General features: G+C 37.5%; 1 protein-coding gene across 1 annotated transcript in view; it reads right to left on the bottom strand.

Annotated features, from left to right (window-relative positions):
* Positions 1-11663: 11663 nt before the first annotated feature.
* MGAT4C (MGAT4 family member C) overlaps positions 11664-16971 on the bottom strand; it is a 140328-nt gene continuing 135020 nt past the window's right edge. Inside the window, exons 3-4 of the mRNA XM_071744772.1 lie at positions 15634-15781; positions 11664-13893 (exon numbers count right to left, since the gene is read on the bottom strand). Coding sequence (XP_071600873.1) covers positions 12737-13893; positions 15634-15781 — 1305 coding nt within the window. The 3' untranslated portion in view covers positions 11664-12736. The remainder of the gene's footprint in view (positions 13894-15633; positions 15782-16971) is intronic.

Genomic DNA, 16971 nt, shown 5'->3' with positions numbered 1-16971 from the left:
GTAAGCAAAAATGTAGCAGGACACATGAATGAAATTAAAGATAATTTATTTACAGGAATTGCTCTCTAAAATAAATAACCTAATAGGTGATGACAGTTTGGGGAAGAAAGGGATTTTCTTGTGTCTACGTAAGATTACATATTATATATGAGTAAAAAAGGTCAAAGAAGAAGAAAAATCAAAGCAAAATATTTGCAGCTGAACAACGAGAAGACATGGAAACCTGGGTCCCTCTCATAGATGTGATGTGGTTTTACTTTATGATCTTGATTACTCATTGTTTATCTGTTTTATTTAATCTGCTTGGATTAATACTTTTATTTCTCTCTCTGGTTTTGCTGCTTTTATGTGTTTAGATCTGAGACAGTGAGATTATTATATCCACTAATATAGACACTAAAGAAAAGGAATTATAAATATCTCAGGGGGTACAGACAACTGCTTAGTTATGAACTACACAATATCTTCTTTCTATCTAACTGAATCATATTAGTTCCAATCTCAAGAACAGATATGGCCAAATGGCAAATGAACTAGCTATTTCTACTAACCATTTCTTATTTTTTATTTCTGGTTTGGTTATTATGTGTATTTTATTCCTCTCTTTCATTCACTATCTGACTCACTGGGTGCTTGTACCAGCACTGCTCGTACCCCGCTGCAGGGGGGTGCTGGAAATACAGGATCAGAAGCAGGACAGAACCACAAAACCCTGTTTTCAATTTAGGGAAAACTGTTGTAAGTGATTTTAATTAAATTTTGCATAACCCTGAATAGCATTTCTTAAAAAACATGAATAACAACAGTGTTTTGTTTTCATGGCTATTTTCTCAGATACATCAGTTTAACTACTAGAGAAAATTTCAAATTAGGATGTGATCAAAGACCTGTGAAAGGAAGGCATACACTCCTATTAATTTCAGTGGGGTTTAGATTATGTTTGAAATATCTTAAATTACAGAATATTTTGGGAGCACTAGAAACCTGTGTCATCCTTTGCTTTTTTATTGGCTGTCCCCTTCTTATATTTGATTCCTCTTCAGAGGCCATGGAATTGCTACCTTCAGGCTCAAGGAACAGTTTAAGATGAATAATTTCTCTGCTTTACCAGTAATCCAGTGTGCCAACCTATGTGTTCACTACCAAAGCATGCCAGGGCATCCCCAAGAAAAAATTCCCTTTTTGTAACAGTGCCCTGGTAATTTAGTGCCACTTCCTTCTTTTTCCTTTCTTTTGCAGTGAAAAAGAAAATACAAGCTTAATTTACCAGGTGAACTGTTTCTTAGAAATAGTTCCTATTCTGATAAAAACAAAAAAAGAAGAAAAAACAGCCTCCCAAGAGAAGCTGTTCACATGTCCTCATCTAGATTCCAGTACAGCTGAAAAAGGAGAAAAAAAACAAACACAAAAAAACACCTTGGGTTCGTAATAGGCAGTGATTGCTTAGACTCAACAGAAAACTAAAAAAAGCAGCCAAGGAAAAAAAAAAAAAGGTGCATTAGCACTTAGTAATATGTTGCAAGTAGCAGGCTGAGTGCCAAAACCTCTTTTCTGAGGTGCCATATGGGAGAAAAGATCTGTTTTTCAACAAAACAGATAAAAAATGAACAATTCTCCTTAAGGCTATAAACATTTTTGCTAATTGTTTCTTTGTGTCTCTCACTTTTTTGTCAGAAAACTAGAAAACTTCAGCTGACTGAACAATCAGGAAGAAGAGAAATAATTTCTGGTTGTGAAATTTTATGTCATTAGAAACTGAAACCTGAAAACTGTCAACACAAATGCAGTTAACTATTGACACAAGGGCAGAGAAGCCAGATAAACTGTTGAGTGAACGATTTTAGAAGAGTGGGACAAGCAGGAGATCTCCTAAGAGTCCTAATAGATGTGCACCCCATTAAAAAAAATCATTATTGTTACTCTTCTGAATAAAGACTGGTTTGGAACAAAGGTACTTTTCTAAGCTCATACTAAGATGAGAATCATAGAATCATAGAATAGGCTGGGTTGGAAGGGACCTCAGAGATCATCAAGTCCAGCCCTTGATCCACTACCACTGCAGTTACCAGACCATGGCACTGAGTGCCACATCCAGGCTCTTTTTAAATATCTCCAGGGACGGAGAATCCACCACTTCCCTGGGCAGCCCATTCCAATGCCTGATCACCCTCTCAGTAAAGAAATTCTTTCTAATGTCCAACCTAAACCTCCCCTGGCACAACTTGAGACCGTGCCCTCTTGTCTTGCTGAGAGTTGCCTGGGAAAAGAGACCAACCCCCCCCTGGCTACCCCCTCCTTTCAGGTAGTTGTAGAGAGTGATGAGGTCTCCCCCGAGCCTCCTCTTCTCCAGGCTGAACAGGCCCAGCTCCCTCAGCCTCACCTCATAGGATCTGTGCTCAACTCTCTTCACCAGCCCAGTTGCCCTCCTTTGGACCTGCTCCAGGACCTCGATATCCTTCCTGAACTGAGGGACCCAGAACTGGACACAGTATTTGAGGTGTGGCCTCACCAGGGCTGAGTACAGGGGCAGAATCACTTCCTTGGACCTGCTGGCCACGCTGTTCCTGATCCAGGCCAGGATGCCATTGGCCTTCTTGGCCACCTGGGCACACTGCTGGCTCATATTCAGCTTCCTGTCAATCCAGACTCCCAGGTCCCTCTCTGTCTGGCTGCTCTCAGCCACGGTGTGCTCAGCCTGGAGCTCCCCATGGGGTTGTTGTGGCCAAAGTGCAGGACCCGGCACTTGGCCATGTTGAACCTCATCCTGTTGGAATCAGCCCAACTCTCCAGTCTGTCCAGGTCCCTCTGCAGAGCCCTCCTGCCTTCCAGCGAATCAACACTTCCCCCCAGCTTAGCGTCATCTGTGAATTTGCTGATGATGGACTCAATCCCCTCATCTAAATCATCAATAAAAATATTAAACAGAACTGGGCCCAAAGCTGATCCCTGGGGGACACCACTAGTGACCGGCCACTGACTGGATGCAGCACCGTTCAGCACCACTCTCTGGGCCCGGCCCTCCAGCCAGTTCCTAACCCAGCACAGGGTGCTCCTGTCCAAGCTGTGGGCTGACAGCTTTGTCAGGAGAATGCTGTGGGAGACGGTGTCAAAGGCCTTGCTGAAGTCCAGGTAGACCTGGAAAGGAGGATCTGTTTCAAAGGTTCAAATTCTAGGGAAATCTGCTTTAGCACTTATTTTTTTGTGAGAGAAGGGTATCTAAGTCTGGTTTCTTACTCTGAGTTAAACTAAGGATCCTGTTACCCTTAAAAGGCTCATGTGACTATTCTAAACATCTTGGTCTTTTTAATTACAGCATTTAATTGAAGAAAATAAAATAAAGAAGAAAGATAGGCATAGATTTTGGTTTTCAACTAGTATTGGAAGTAGTTATTAGCACAAGGGTAATTCAGATAAGCTTCTGGCCCACAAACTACCCTGGCACAGGCTAAGTTTTGTAAATTTTTATTCTTTTTTAGAACTAGGAATTTTTCCAAGATGTCCTGACTGCTGGGAGCAGAGTGTCTGACCAGAGTATGTTCAGCAGATTCTAGGTATTTTCATGTGGTAAATATTAAAAAGTTCTAAATCTGTGCAAAGTGGGAATAGTTTGCTTCTGTTTTTCAGTTTGAGTTGCCTCTGCAACTAATAAATATGGGAGAAAGCAACAAAAGAAAACTAAGTTTTATGGGGAAAAAAGAGAAATTTCTCTTATTTTGTACTGGATCTGACTTATTGTTAGTGAATAATTTGGAAAACTTAAAAGCTTTTTTTCTCCTCTTTTTTCTTCTCTTTCCTTAATTTCTTTATTACTTTGCTATTTGAAAACTTGCAGCACTAAAATGTGATAGCTCCACAAATAGTGTCAAGAAGGATTGTATTGTGTAGAGAAGTAAATATATTTAAAAAAAAAAAAAAAAAAAGAGAAAAAAAAGGCCAGTTCTAAGGGCCAGCTGAAGGCTTCATGAAACCAGCTCCCTGCTGCTCACTGCAGTCTGGTGGGGCAGAAGCAGAAGGCACCGTGGGGAAATGCTGCTGGTACACCAGGTCCCCGGCCTGTCAGAACATTTTGAACACTGATGAAAATAGCTTTGCACTAAGACACTGCAGCACTGCATTGAGCAGCATCTTTGCTGAGATCATCTCTTCCAGTGGTTCCACTGCTGAGGCTGTAACTAAGCAAAGTGAAGACAGGGCAATACAACAGAAGCTGATGAGTGGTAAGGTTCTAAGTCTCTGTAGCTGTTGTCTGGCTGGATGTGAGTAAGAGACCTATGGTTCTATAACACATGCATAAGGAGTCTTTTAGGAGATGTAGCATGCCAACTGTGGCTCCAGTGCCTAATCTCAGCAGGAATAGACACCTGTCTAATTTGAGCATCCACACATATGTTAGCTGGGTTAGTAATTTATCCCAGATTTAAGAGCCTCATAGGCACCAAGAGGGTATAACTATATAGTGCCTTTTAATTCAACAAGAAAGCAAGCTGTCTGACACGACAAAAGATTTATAGCTAGAGTGGCATAGGAAAATACTGCAAAGTTAATTAAAAAGTTCCCAGTAAGTATGGTGAGCTTTAGATCATGTATCCACAGATGAACATGAAATGCAAGAAATGTCACAGTGAAGAGAGGGCAGCAGGAGAAAAGGTTTTTAAGCTTTCATTGTACTGAACTTGAAATATATGACAACTTCTAAGTCTCTCTCATGCTTCCCTCTCTCCCAGTAAGGTATTGGTTCCAATGTTTTTGTTTCTTTGTATTTACACTGAGTGGGTGCTTGCAGTGAGGGAGGGAGTAGCAAGATCTGGGTATGAAGGTGATGACAGAAACAGGTGATGTAGATATACAACCAGTTTTTTTCCTTCTCCATTCTTCAGGAAATCTGTCTCTATGAAAACAAATATATAAAAAAATCTTCTAGCCACTAATTATCAAAAAAATTGAGACATATTGACCAGAAACTTACAATATTTCTTAACTTTAGGACAGTGTAGAATTGCTCTTCAGTCTTTAGTAAGCATAAAACCAGAAAACCTCATTGAAATAAATGCATACAAACTGATGGGGATCTGACTTTGTGGAGGTGATGATGGACCTATGTGATAAAAAGAAACTGAGATTCATGGAGCAGAACTGGAGAAATATAACATCTTGCTGCTGGAAGAAGAAATTCAAGTTTAGGAAAGGAATTTTTTCAGTAATATGATCTTGATTATACATTTTTTTCTCACAAAGTTCTGAAACAAAGGCAATCTAGTGATTTTGAGAACAAATAAATGCTTAAATATACTTTTATAGCTAAAATACCTTTTCTCAAATATGCTGTAAGTACAATGGTAGAATCCAGTTTCATACCAGAATACATACATGGCTCTTAATTCCTTGTTCTAGAATGCTTGCACTAAAGCCATTGAAAAAAAACCCCAAACATATTTTCTCAGTTTAAAAGATAAATATTCATCTTTCAAATAGAACAAGACAAGAAAAATACTCTTTCAATAGTTTATGGTCAAGGTAAATGTATTAATTATAATCAATATTCAGGAAAAGTAACATCTGTTTGCAAAATACATTCAACATCTTGGCAAAAGATATTACTCAAGAGATTATATTCTATGGAGTTGGCTTAGTACCGGAAGAAAGTGATTAACTGTAGAAAAGTTAATGTCCAAATTATTTCTGACACACTGCTTTGATCGAAAATTGGTTTCTCTCCTTAGCAAGAGAGCTTAAAGTCTTTGTTGCAGAAGTCAGCTTTAGATGTGGGTTTTTGCAACTTTTCTATTAATGCACTGATGCACGCACATATATACACTTACTTACCTAAACAGCCTTATCTGACTTTTTGCTTTTGTGTGAGAAGCAGTTAACACAAACATGCTTGAACAGTTTATGTCCTTGATGGAATGATTCCTTGATGGAATATATTGCTTATCATATATTGCATACCTTTGAGCAAAATTTCTGGCTGTCTTGTGTCATTTATTCCTCAAATGTAAGAGTTTCTGTGTGCAATAAAATTACTCCTTTCCAAAAGAAAAATGAGTGCGCAGATGGGAGTGAGCTGAGGTATCAGGAAGAAGGAGGACCACATGTTGATTTAAATATATACTTTTTGCGGGAGAAGGGAGGAAGAAACTGCATCTTTGAAAGGCAGAAGACAACCACCAGAGAGAAGACCTGGTTTAGGGCTTTTTTTTTTTTTTTTTCCTTACCTTGAAAGACTCTATTCCGGAGTGTGGAGGGCAGAGACCTGGATCACTTTGGAAATGCAAATCCAAGCTGCTGCCAGGAGCCACTTGCAGGAGTGATTAACGAAACCAGTTTGCTTTAGGAGATTTTCATTGCAGTTAAAGGGTATGTATGTAATTTTAACACAATCAAAGAGTGCCCTCTTGAGTTACATGGAAAAAAAATCACTTCTCTCTCTAAAATGGGTATCTCTTTTATAGCATGCTTATTGTCTTCTCAGCAGATGTGGCATTTAACTGTAGTGGGCAATGGCCAAATGAAGCAAGCAATTCTAAGAAATAAATGACAGTAACAGTCCCAGTTTCCTGAATGGAAGTGAAAGTGGTTTGGCAATATTCACCCAAGATGATGTTAATTTATTCAGTATTGAAACTTAGGAGAGAGGGAGGGAATGCCTGTGTGTGCTGGTGAAAGCGTAACATGAAATGAGAATAGATTCAGAAGTTGCAGATGAACTGAAATATCCCACGTGGCATCAGCACAAAGCGAGGCATTTTCAGTGGCAGCAAATGTTGCTGTATGGGTTTAACTTATTTCATAAAAATCTCTTATCTTAGTGGTGCAAAGTATTCTAAGGAAAAAAAAAGCCAGTACATTTTAAATTACAGCTCAAGACTTCAGTTGGAGCAGGAAATCTAAATCAGGATAAGGTGAACATATTTTTCAGAAAGAAAAATATACAATAACTTGTCAACAAATTTCCTTTGAAACGTGCTTTTTCCTCTTGGGTTATATACACTTTTTGGTCCAAGTTAAACAAATGAAAAATGTGGTATTTACAGTTAGAAGAAAAGTGGATAGCACTATGGTTAAAGAGAAGGGCATTAAGCCAAAGGGTGTTTTCATATCTTACATTTATTTCTAAAAATACTACAGGTACTTTTAGCAAGGATAGGTACCGTTCCTTGTTACATTTCCACCCTGACTCTGGTAGGCATAAGCATTCCAGTGCTGCAGTACAGCAGGCTGGACTGATGGCCAGTATTGTTCTTTGTGTACTGTATCATTGTGCATGCCCAAGGCAATGCTTTTGAAAGCTGAATCTATTATTTTTATTGAGACAGCAAGAAAGAGCAGTTCTGGAGGCCACCACAGACTCTCTTTGGCTGTAAAAGGGCTAATACAATGAAAATACTCTGACAAAACCAACCATCTTTAGATGATAAGTGCAATCACACAGCAGAAATATGCACACATAATATTTATTTAACCTTTTCTTGTTGTTAAGGTATTCATCTTTTCTACTTAAATTGGTCAGGATAGATGAAACCTGATCACAAGGAAGCCTTTGAGCCTCATCTTAAAAATTAAAAGTAGGTCTTTTTCATAGCAATTATTTTTTCACTGGTAATGACTTTTATAATGTCTTTGCTTGATTCAGTTATCTAGGAAGAAAATCCGCTCCAATAACACTGAATGAGAGCTCAAGAAACTGAACATTAGGCTCATGCTGGTTTAAAAAAAATGATCTGTTCCTGTTAATAAATGGGAACATTTCATAAAGTACAAACATAATATCTTTGAGACTGAGTATTCACAGCCTGAGATTTTGCTGGCTACCAGGCAGTTTTTCCTGAACTGGCAAAAACGAAACCACTGTTAATGAGTAAATAGGAAGAAAGAGGGAAGGCAGCTATTAACCATCTGAAATGGAGGAAATGAGCATCAGCTTTTGATGTTCAGCTTTACTCATTAAATGTGAAACTCTTATACAAGCCCAGCAAAGGGCTGGCAAAGGGTTTAATTAGCAATATGACCCTACTTAAATTACTTTCAAGTTCCATGTGAAATTTTAAGAGCCATTTTGCAACTGTCAGTACAAAGTGGAATTTTATTTGAGAATTTGTAGCGGAGAGTATGACAGTAGAAAAACATCCAGAAATGTGGATGAAAAATAGCCTAGTATGTCCCCAGGTGTCAATTCCATTTTATGCCAATTTAACAACAAACTACTTTTATAGCAATGTTATTTTAATTAAGCTTTCTCTAAATTTAATTTCATTGTTAAACTACCAGTAATAAGTAAGGCCATAGCTTCAAGGTGCAGATTCATTTTCCTTATTTTAAAGTTGATCAAGTTATTTTAATTGAAATTGCAAGAGTGTATTTATGAAGAAGATATTAAACATACATGGCTGTGAGGACTTGTTCTTCTGATAGGAATTTATCTGTGACAGTATATACGCTTTTATATAGATTTATAGGTGTTATAAGAAATAATACAAAAGAAACAGCTCTCCTGGTATCTTAGATTATCTAGGAAATGAATGTTCAAGCCAAACCACTTGCGCGTACTCCCACCATAATAGAGAGAAACAGATCTTAAGACAACCATTGTATGCTGAGGTGACTCTGGCTGTGCTCCTCTTCCCCTCCATTTACAGAAAAAGCAGCAATCTAGCCTTAGCCTACATGTGCTGCTGAAGGGCACCATACAATGTATTTGCTGTGATAAAACTAGTAAAAGAGGTGAGAACTTGGAAAATGCCATATAGCGATACCAAAATGCCTCTGTTTGGAGACTGTTCTCATTTCAGCCTTCCTTGACAGCTAAAAAGGAAAAGCTAAGACAAATATTTGCTTATATGAAAAAAAAATTTAAAATGAATACCTTGTCTTTTATGATACATAGGTCAATCCATCTTCCACTAAAGGAAGATGAAATTTTGTACTTTTCATTTCTAAGGAGAATAAAGCAAGGACTAGGCCCCTTGTTTTACACTTGTTATCTGAAAAGTTGATGAAGGATTGAAGATACTTTAATTAATGTCTTTGTATATAGAGTATGACATCAGAATAACTTAACTTGTTTTCATTATAGTACATGTATATGTTCCACCTGTATTTTGCAAAATACTATACTGTACCATTTGAGGATACAACACTGCTTGAGCTCATGATACATGATTTGCATTACTACTCATGATCTACTCATACTTACTGAAATGTAGCCTAACAGAACTTCAGATTTAACATGGGAGTAGTAAGAAATACCAGTTCCATCAGAATCTCTGAAGTGCTTCACAATGAAAGCTGGTTGCACCTAAAGCTTTAAGATGGTTAATCATGTATGGATTTTTGTCTTTAATAGTTTTCAAAGATGAAATATCTTCTAATGTGTTATAATTTGCTGTTTATTTAACTTTTATTAATTCTTTAATGAACAAATTCCCAAATTCCCTTTATAAAAGCAAAACCCATTAGTGTCTAACACAAGAGAATACTGAGCAGAGAGTAAAACAGAGCATATGTTAAAACATAGATCTAAAACTAACACATTCATATAGCACCTTAGTGAACTATCTTTATCATAGTATATATACTAAATATGTTAAAACACTTTTGCCTGAAAATATTTTCTCCTCTTTATTGTTTATTCTGCACTAAAGTAGGGGTTCAGATCTTCTTTTAATTCACAGTGAGTGGTATTTTACTTCCCAAGAACTCCCTATGTCAGAGGGTTTACACTATGTTAAGAAAGAAGACACACTGTCTTTTAGTAAAGAAAAGAAAAAAAAAAAAAAGATGTAAGGACATTATGCAATGAGGCAACTCAAACAGCTCCAATAGGAAGAGCAAATGTATGTTGGGGAAGAAGAGATCCATCGGTGTGCAGACCACAGTGTAACATTTTCAGTATTGGTATATATATTCCAGTATGAAAATACAGATGTTCAGTCCACAAATGAACCCAAGAAATACACAGCAAGAGAAACAACTTTATATGTGAGTGGAGCTTTGTAATGCTGCTAATCTTTTGCTTCATAGTGAAAAAAAGAAAATCCAAAGTTTGAGAAGTATTAGTGACCATATTAGGGACACTTCTGATTAAACATTTCCCTTTCAGAAGGAAATCACTTTTCTTAGAACATGAATAAAAAAAAAAAAGGCATCTTCAAATACATATTTCTGAAATCTGTCTGAAAACCAGTCATCGTTGATTTTATGGGTGTCTTGGTTTGCTTTGTTGGGTTTTTTTTTTCAAAATTTGGCAACCTTTTTAACGTGAATGAGTTGGGTAAAATATACATTCTGTGAAGGAAGAGCTGGGACCCACACACTAAGATGAGTGCTCAAAGCACTAGTATATGGAACCAACTTTTTGCCTCTTCTGGAATAAATATATTTTTAATTATTTTTTTCCAAATCAGCTCAAGTTCAACAGGAAGAGTGGTTCATGCCTCTCATTCCCAGCACATACCACTATCCACACCCAAGGAAAAGTTCCTTTGAGGGCATTCACTTGGCATTTGTGGGTTTGACCTCTTAGACTGGTAACAGCCAGATGAGAGTTTCCACTGCTGAGACATGATATTGAAGATGAGATTCATTACTGATATTCTAAAATGGAAAGCAGTTATGTTCAGCTCCTAGTTTGAAAAACATCATTTATATTACTGTAGGCTTATGTTGAGACCATTAAGTTTGTACTAGCCATTCACATTTGGTATAGTTTTGATTGCAAGAATGTTTTAAACCTTGGGACTGAGAATATAAGCATTTATAACCGTTTGAGATTAGCACATATTTTTCATTTTTAAAAATGGTGTCATTTTCCTTTTCAGATTGAACATGTATGCCACTTTTAATGTGGTTTAACTGAAGATATCTATCTATTGAATAGAGATCTAGGTGTGTATTAAGGAACAAAGAAACAAAGACTTTCTTTGACATGAGTATGCTTTTCTGAATTATGTAGAAGCATATATCAGAAGATTTATTTAAAATTTTTATTTTAAATCTAAATAAAATTTATTTATTTAAAATACCTTACCTCTGTATTGGTGGATTTGCCAAACTTGGACTGGAATTTATCAGGATTTATCAACCAGGAAAAACAATTGCAATGTTTTTTCATGTGAATTTTTTAATAATTTACCCTCTGAAATAGCTTTGTTGGTTTTGATGTACTGACTACAGTAGTTAGTTCATTCCGGGTCAGTGCACACATTCTTGAAATCTAATCCTTGCCTTCCAGGTTTGACTAAAACCCCCACATGCAATTAGATGATGACCACAGTATTCATGATATTGACAATACAATGTTAATCTGTGCCACACTTGATACTGATGGATTTCATAGTGCATCTTCTGAGAGAGTCTGGGGAATTTCTTTGAGGAGAAAACCCCCATAGATTCTTCTAATGCAAATGTATGTGTACAGTATAAATCATACAGCCTCCCTGTATGATGCACTAAAAGCCCAGAGATGATACTGAAGTCGTGAAGAGTGAGGGAAATTTTATGATTACTGGCTAAATCCAGGCAAAATAAGCTCACAGTGTATACTCAGAGGCAGTGGGAAGATGTCCACAAGCCTAAAGTGATCATAATTTAAAAAATGCAGACAAAAAACAAAACAACCCTCCCTCCCTCCCCCCCCCAGAATAATTTAAACTTTTTTTTTTTTTTTTCATTGAAACAAGATTCTTATTTTTGTGTCTGCCCTACTAGCTAGAAATCATCCAGGAAAGACTGGTGATTTCTTTCACCTTCAGTTGTTTAACCTGGTACATTTTACATTTGTATCACACATGGACCGGGCATCTGGATATGGAAAGTATAGCTGTCTTTGGAAAGCATGCTGTACTATTCAGCTATGTGCAGATTTCTCACAAGAAGTTCTGAAAACTCTGAAGGAACAGAAAATGTTGAAGCTGGAATCTGCTAAGATTCCTGCCTAAGAGAACAGTGTTGCCTTTGAGGTGCTTGGGTTTGATAGTGACAGCTGTACTCAAGCAGAATGCTTGCTTGCTGTGAGGCATTTTGTTCGAATAAGGAGAGTAAATTGGTCCCCTAAGTAATACAGAATCCAAGCAGTACTGCTTTCAGTGAAAAATTCAGGAAAAATAACAAAGGATATTTGTTGAGACAGAATAACAGATGCAATTATCTATTTTTTACATAGCTGTCATGTCAGATTTATAATTTTACGTACATTACCTTTTGAAAAGAAGCTGCAATGATTAGCCACACTATTTTCTTATGGTGCTCACATTGGAACTGCCTGTTTCAGGACAGACTTTCTTGTCACAACTGTCTTTAAAAGAAACAAATCACCAACTCTTGTACAAATGCATACTACTATAACATTTTACTTTTATATGTGCTCAAGGTGCAATTCAATTTCTTTACATAACACACTGGTCATAGCTTTAAAACTTTTGGTAATAATAGGATGTTTTTTCCTGCTTAGTCCAGAAGATCTCTCTTACAAAGAAATGATAATACAAAAGGAGTTCAAGATCTGAAGAGAGGTTTGAGAACTTTGCATTTCTTATAAAATTCAAATTCATCAACAAGTAAGTGTTTGTATATTGCCTGTCCAAACTAGTAAAAAATAATTTGCTTTGCTTGTTTCCTGATTTCCCCAGATTTTCTGTGTCTCTAATGAAGAGTTGGCAATGCCACTTCTTCTGGGGAATGGCACCAGCTGGGATCCAACAAATTGTATGCACTCTGTACCTTCTCATGTAGCTTTGCTTCATTGATTTGGTTTTTGAGAAGTCCAAACACTAATGCTTCTAATGATCAGCCATTCTTTTTGGCTCTTGGTAACAAGTATTCTCATGCAGTTAATATCAAACAGAACTTTGTGCTCTACATCTGTTATTTCAAAATTCCCATTTCTGAATTCCCCTAATCTCAAGTAAGTAGTACACTGTCTCCCTTTTTTACTCCCGACAATCTTTTCTCCTACTTCCAGGGCGCCATGATGTAAAATATCATTTTGCCGGTCTTCAGTTCCAGTGACAACTTTAATTTTACTGATTTTAATGGGCTTCTCAAATACAATCCCATAGAAGTCTCCCACAGAAGGAGCTTTGCCCCAAAAATACTCATCAATGCTGCTGTAAGCCTTGCTTGCCTCATAGTTTTCAAATACATTCATGTTGGTGTGCAAGTTTGCAGGTGGGTTGTCAGGGATATCAAATAGTTCCTCCTCAAAATCATCATCCTTTAACTTGTTTTCAGCTCCTTTGTAAGATGAGTAGTATCCCATGTGTTGGAACAGAGATGGCTTAAAACGTATCACTTCCTTCTGAGCTAACAGCCCCCGAAAGTGGATGAGCAGCCAATCACAAGGCATCTCTTGGTAGAACATCAACAAAAAATGGGCCAGGCGTGGGAGGTCATGGGAATGGTAAAGCTTGCCAATGTATCCCAGTTTGGAGAATTCCAAAGTCACCCAATAGGATCCTTCTCGAGACGCAATTACTTTCTTAACAGCAGTCAAAAAATTCTTTGAACAGTGAACGTCATCCTCTAGCATCACATAATAATCAGAAAGATTAGCACAAAAGTTAAGAAGGTAAGCATAATCTATATTTTGTTTCGATCGAAACTTCACGCGGTCCTCTGGGTCATTGTAATTTCTCTTGAGGCCATCCAGCACAGGATAATACTCCTCAGTGACATGAATAACTATTAATCTGCCTGCAATTATGTGATGTGCAAATTTCTGTGAAATATCTTGGACCATCCCTTCACACCAGGCTGAGTCAAAATCTGCTAGCTGCACTACCACTGCTATTTCTTTGAGTTCTTCATAACTTGACTGCTCAAATATGGATCTGATTGTCTCAAGCAAGTAGTTTCCCTTTTTCCGTTTCACAGAGGACAGCCCAATGGTAAGATACCCTGTACAAAAGATAATTCAAAAACCTGAGTACCTGATGTTTTGTCACAAAGCTTTTCTCAAGAGCTGTTCTTATATTAAATAAACCTTCTGAACTTAAGATGCATGAAACAAAGGATGCTGATTCCTTTTCAATAAAGAAGAACTTTATTGCAAACAAATAGACATATGGAGGCTACTGCATTAAACATTCACTTGTTAGCTGCAAGGAATAGCACATGGAGGAATAAAGCCAAAGCAATGTGCATATATAGGCCTGGCAGGGGAAACTACATAGACAATGATAAGGCTATAAATCTGCTTTATAAAAGAAAAAGGATTATGAGATATGATGCATACAATCTTTTTTAAACAAGGAACTAGGAAATTAACAGAAATGTGGAATATATATTAACTGTCAATCTTTTGTCACTTTAAGCACTCTACGAGACTAGCTAGGCTTATGTATAACTTTACAGCTTTATGAATACTGTACGGGTAGATTATTTCAGCATGTTCATTTTAAAGTGAATTTGTAATATTTTTCCTTGTTAATAGTTCTTCATCTAACCCACTTTGAGGCCTCATTGAGCATTTTGTAGGGAATTCCCTCCTGCAAGATGTAGCTATTTTAAAGTAGAAGAGAACTTACAACTGTGTACCTGTGCTTGTATAAATAATACTGTTACATCTTTCTAAGGAAAGATACATCTTAATTATAAGGGAAGAATTTTTGACTCTGTTGTTCTGCAATCACTGCCATTGCGTTTTTACCAGCACTCTAAATAAATTTTTTTCAGATATTTTCTAATATATCACCAGTTTTCTAACTGGCAGGGCATACTTCAGTTGAACCTACCCCAACTTTCTTGAAATACTGCACTTTGTAAAAAACTACTCTGACAAAGAGATTCAGAATTTCTCTTGAGGCCTAAGTCTGCTCAAAATGAAGTTGTGCAGTGAAGCACAGCCCACAGAAGCCATATACGCTGCCTACACCGACCCAAAACTTATTTGAACAAATGTTACATTATAGCTTTCTATTCAACAACTCACAGATTATTTTATCTTCTGTGCCTGGATTTCTAAGCTTGTTTATGTTTGAAAAATTATTGATTTGGAACTCAAAGGACACCTGTCTATAAGGTAGATAAGGCCACATTTCACTTTTGAAATACAGGTCTTGAACTCTGGTTGAAATCAGAATAACTAGAAAGTCGATCTACAGATGATTGAGAGAAGAATCCTCCTTTACTGACCCTGTAATAGCACAATTCACCTTCCCTGTTATCACAGATAAAGGAAAAAGGAGATCCATTCACAGCTGCTGGACCATTAGAATAGGGAACCTGAAAGTTGTATCTGTGTGATCCCAGCACACAATACAATCCCTTAGACTGGCTATACTGACAGGCTGGCAGTATGGCCTCAGGGACAGTACATGCCCTGCTTCTGCTTTCTAAAGCATCTCCCTCTGGACTGGGGGGAGATACACAAAAATATGTTTGCACAGACTATCCAGAGGCTGCCTGTAGGATAACTACAAGTCAGGTTTTTGGTCAGAAGGCAATCAGGCTGTAGAGTAGTCAGTGATGGGGCTGCTCAGGAACTGCCTGCACTGAGAGTGATGTCCCACTAACTCTCTGAGATTGTCAATGCTTAAATCAGTCCCTCTTCTTGCCTAGAAATATCACAGAGACTGTATGAATGTAACCCATTTTAAAATTACTGCATTTCATAACATTCAGATTGCAGTTACTCACTTTTCCTTGGCAAAGGTGTGCCAGCTAGGTAGCGATAGGAAATGTTTATAGATCCTGAGAAATTAGACAAATCCTTAAAAGTGTGAAGATAGTGCTCTGGGTTGAGCTGGTGCGTAGCTGTTTCTCTGATTAATTGCTTGTCCCCTTCCTATTAGTGAGAAAACAAAAAGAATTGGAGAGGGAAAGAGACAGAGAGAAACACATCTATGAATACCAGCCAGAGAGGAAAAAAAGACAGGAAGGTTTCTAAGAACAACATTTTCAGTGTCAGCTTTCATGAAAGCATGTAGAGGTCACCTTATTTTTTTAAAAAAACATTACTGAATATCACACACTTTTCACTACAGAAAATCTACATTCACGCTTCAGAATTTGGCAAAAAGAAGGGGGGAAAGGTACTTTGAAAAGAAATCACAAAAAGGTTGCAAAAACTATATAATTGGCAAAAAACACTGCAGTATGCAAAAGAGATATAAAATAACACTACTCAAAAACACCTGAAATAATTTTCAGGTGAAAGAAAAGACAGAAGTGGGGAAGTATTTTTTAAAAGGGTTTATGAAAAGAGAATAAATTGTTACTAAAATAAAACTGTATCCTTACATGTGTCTCATTTTGCAATTTTTTCAGTTGCTCCATCCTAGACTTGTGATAAAAAGAAAAGAATTTTATCATCCCCTTAGCTGCTCTACCACAGTAATGGAATTCATATAACAAAATTCAAGGAAACAGGCCTGTCTAGCAAATGGAAGGAGTGACCAATGAAAACGTTTGCAGGCCAAAACCATCAAATGGAACCCTACCCACAGCACCACAAACTATTGGGCTACGGGTTTGCATTTTACCAAAAACCTCAAATATACCACCCCTTGGCAGCCACTCTCCCACTGTTCCTCAATAGGGCTCCAAAAACTCCGAACAAACGGGACTGGAAAATAAAATGCAAAGAGTGACCCATGAAAACTTTTGCTGGCCCTAACATGCACATGAAACCCTACCCTCAGCACCACCAACAATCAGGCTATGGAATTGTGTTTTTCAAAAAAGTTGAATATACCAACCCTCAGCGGCCTATCTCCCATTATTGCTCAGTAGGACTCCCAGAACTCCGAACGAATGGGACTGGCAAAAAAATGCAAAGAGTGACCCAGGAAACTTTTGCTAGCCCTTACCCTCACAGGGGACCCTACCCACAGCATCACCAACAATTGGGCTATGGGATTGTGTTTTAACAAAAAACTTGAATATACCACCCCTTGGTGGCCAAATTCCCAGTGTTGCTCAGTAGGGCTCCCAAAACTCTGAATGAACGGGACTGGGAAAAAAATGCAAAGAGTG

This window comes from Heliangelus exortis, chromosome 1 (assembly GCF_036169615.1).
Source record: "Heliangelus exortis chromosome 1, bHelExo1.hap1, whole genome shotgun sequence".
Taxonomy (NCBI): Eukaryota; Metazoa; Chordata; class Aves; order Apodiformes; family Trochilidae; genus Heliangelus; species Heliangelus exortis.
Note: the sequence above shows the minus strand (reverse complement) of the source record. Positions and strands in the feature narration are given on the sequence as shown.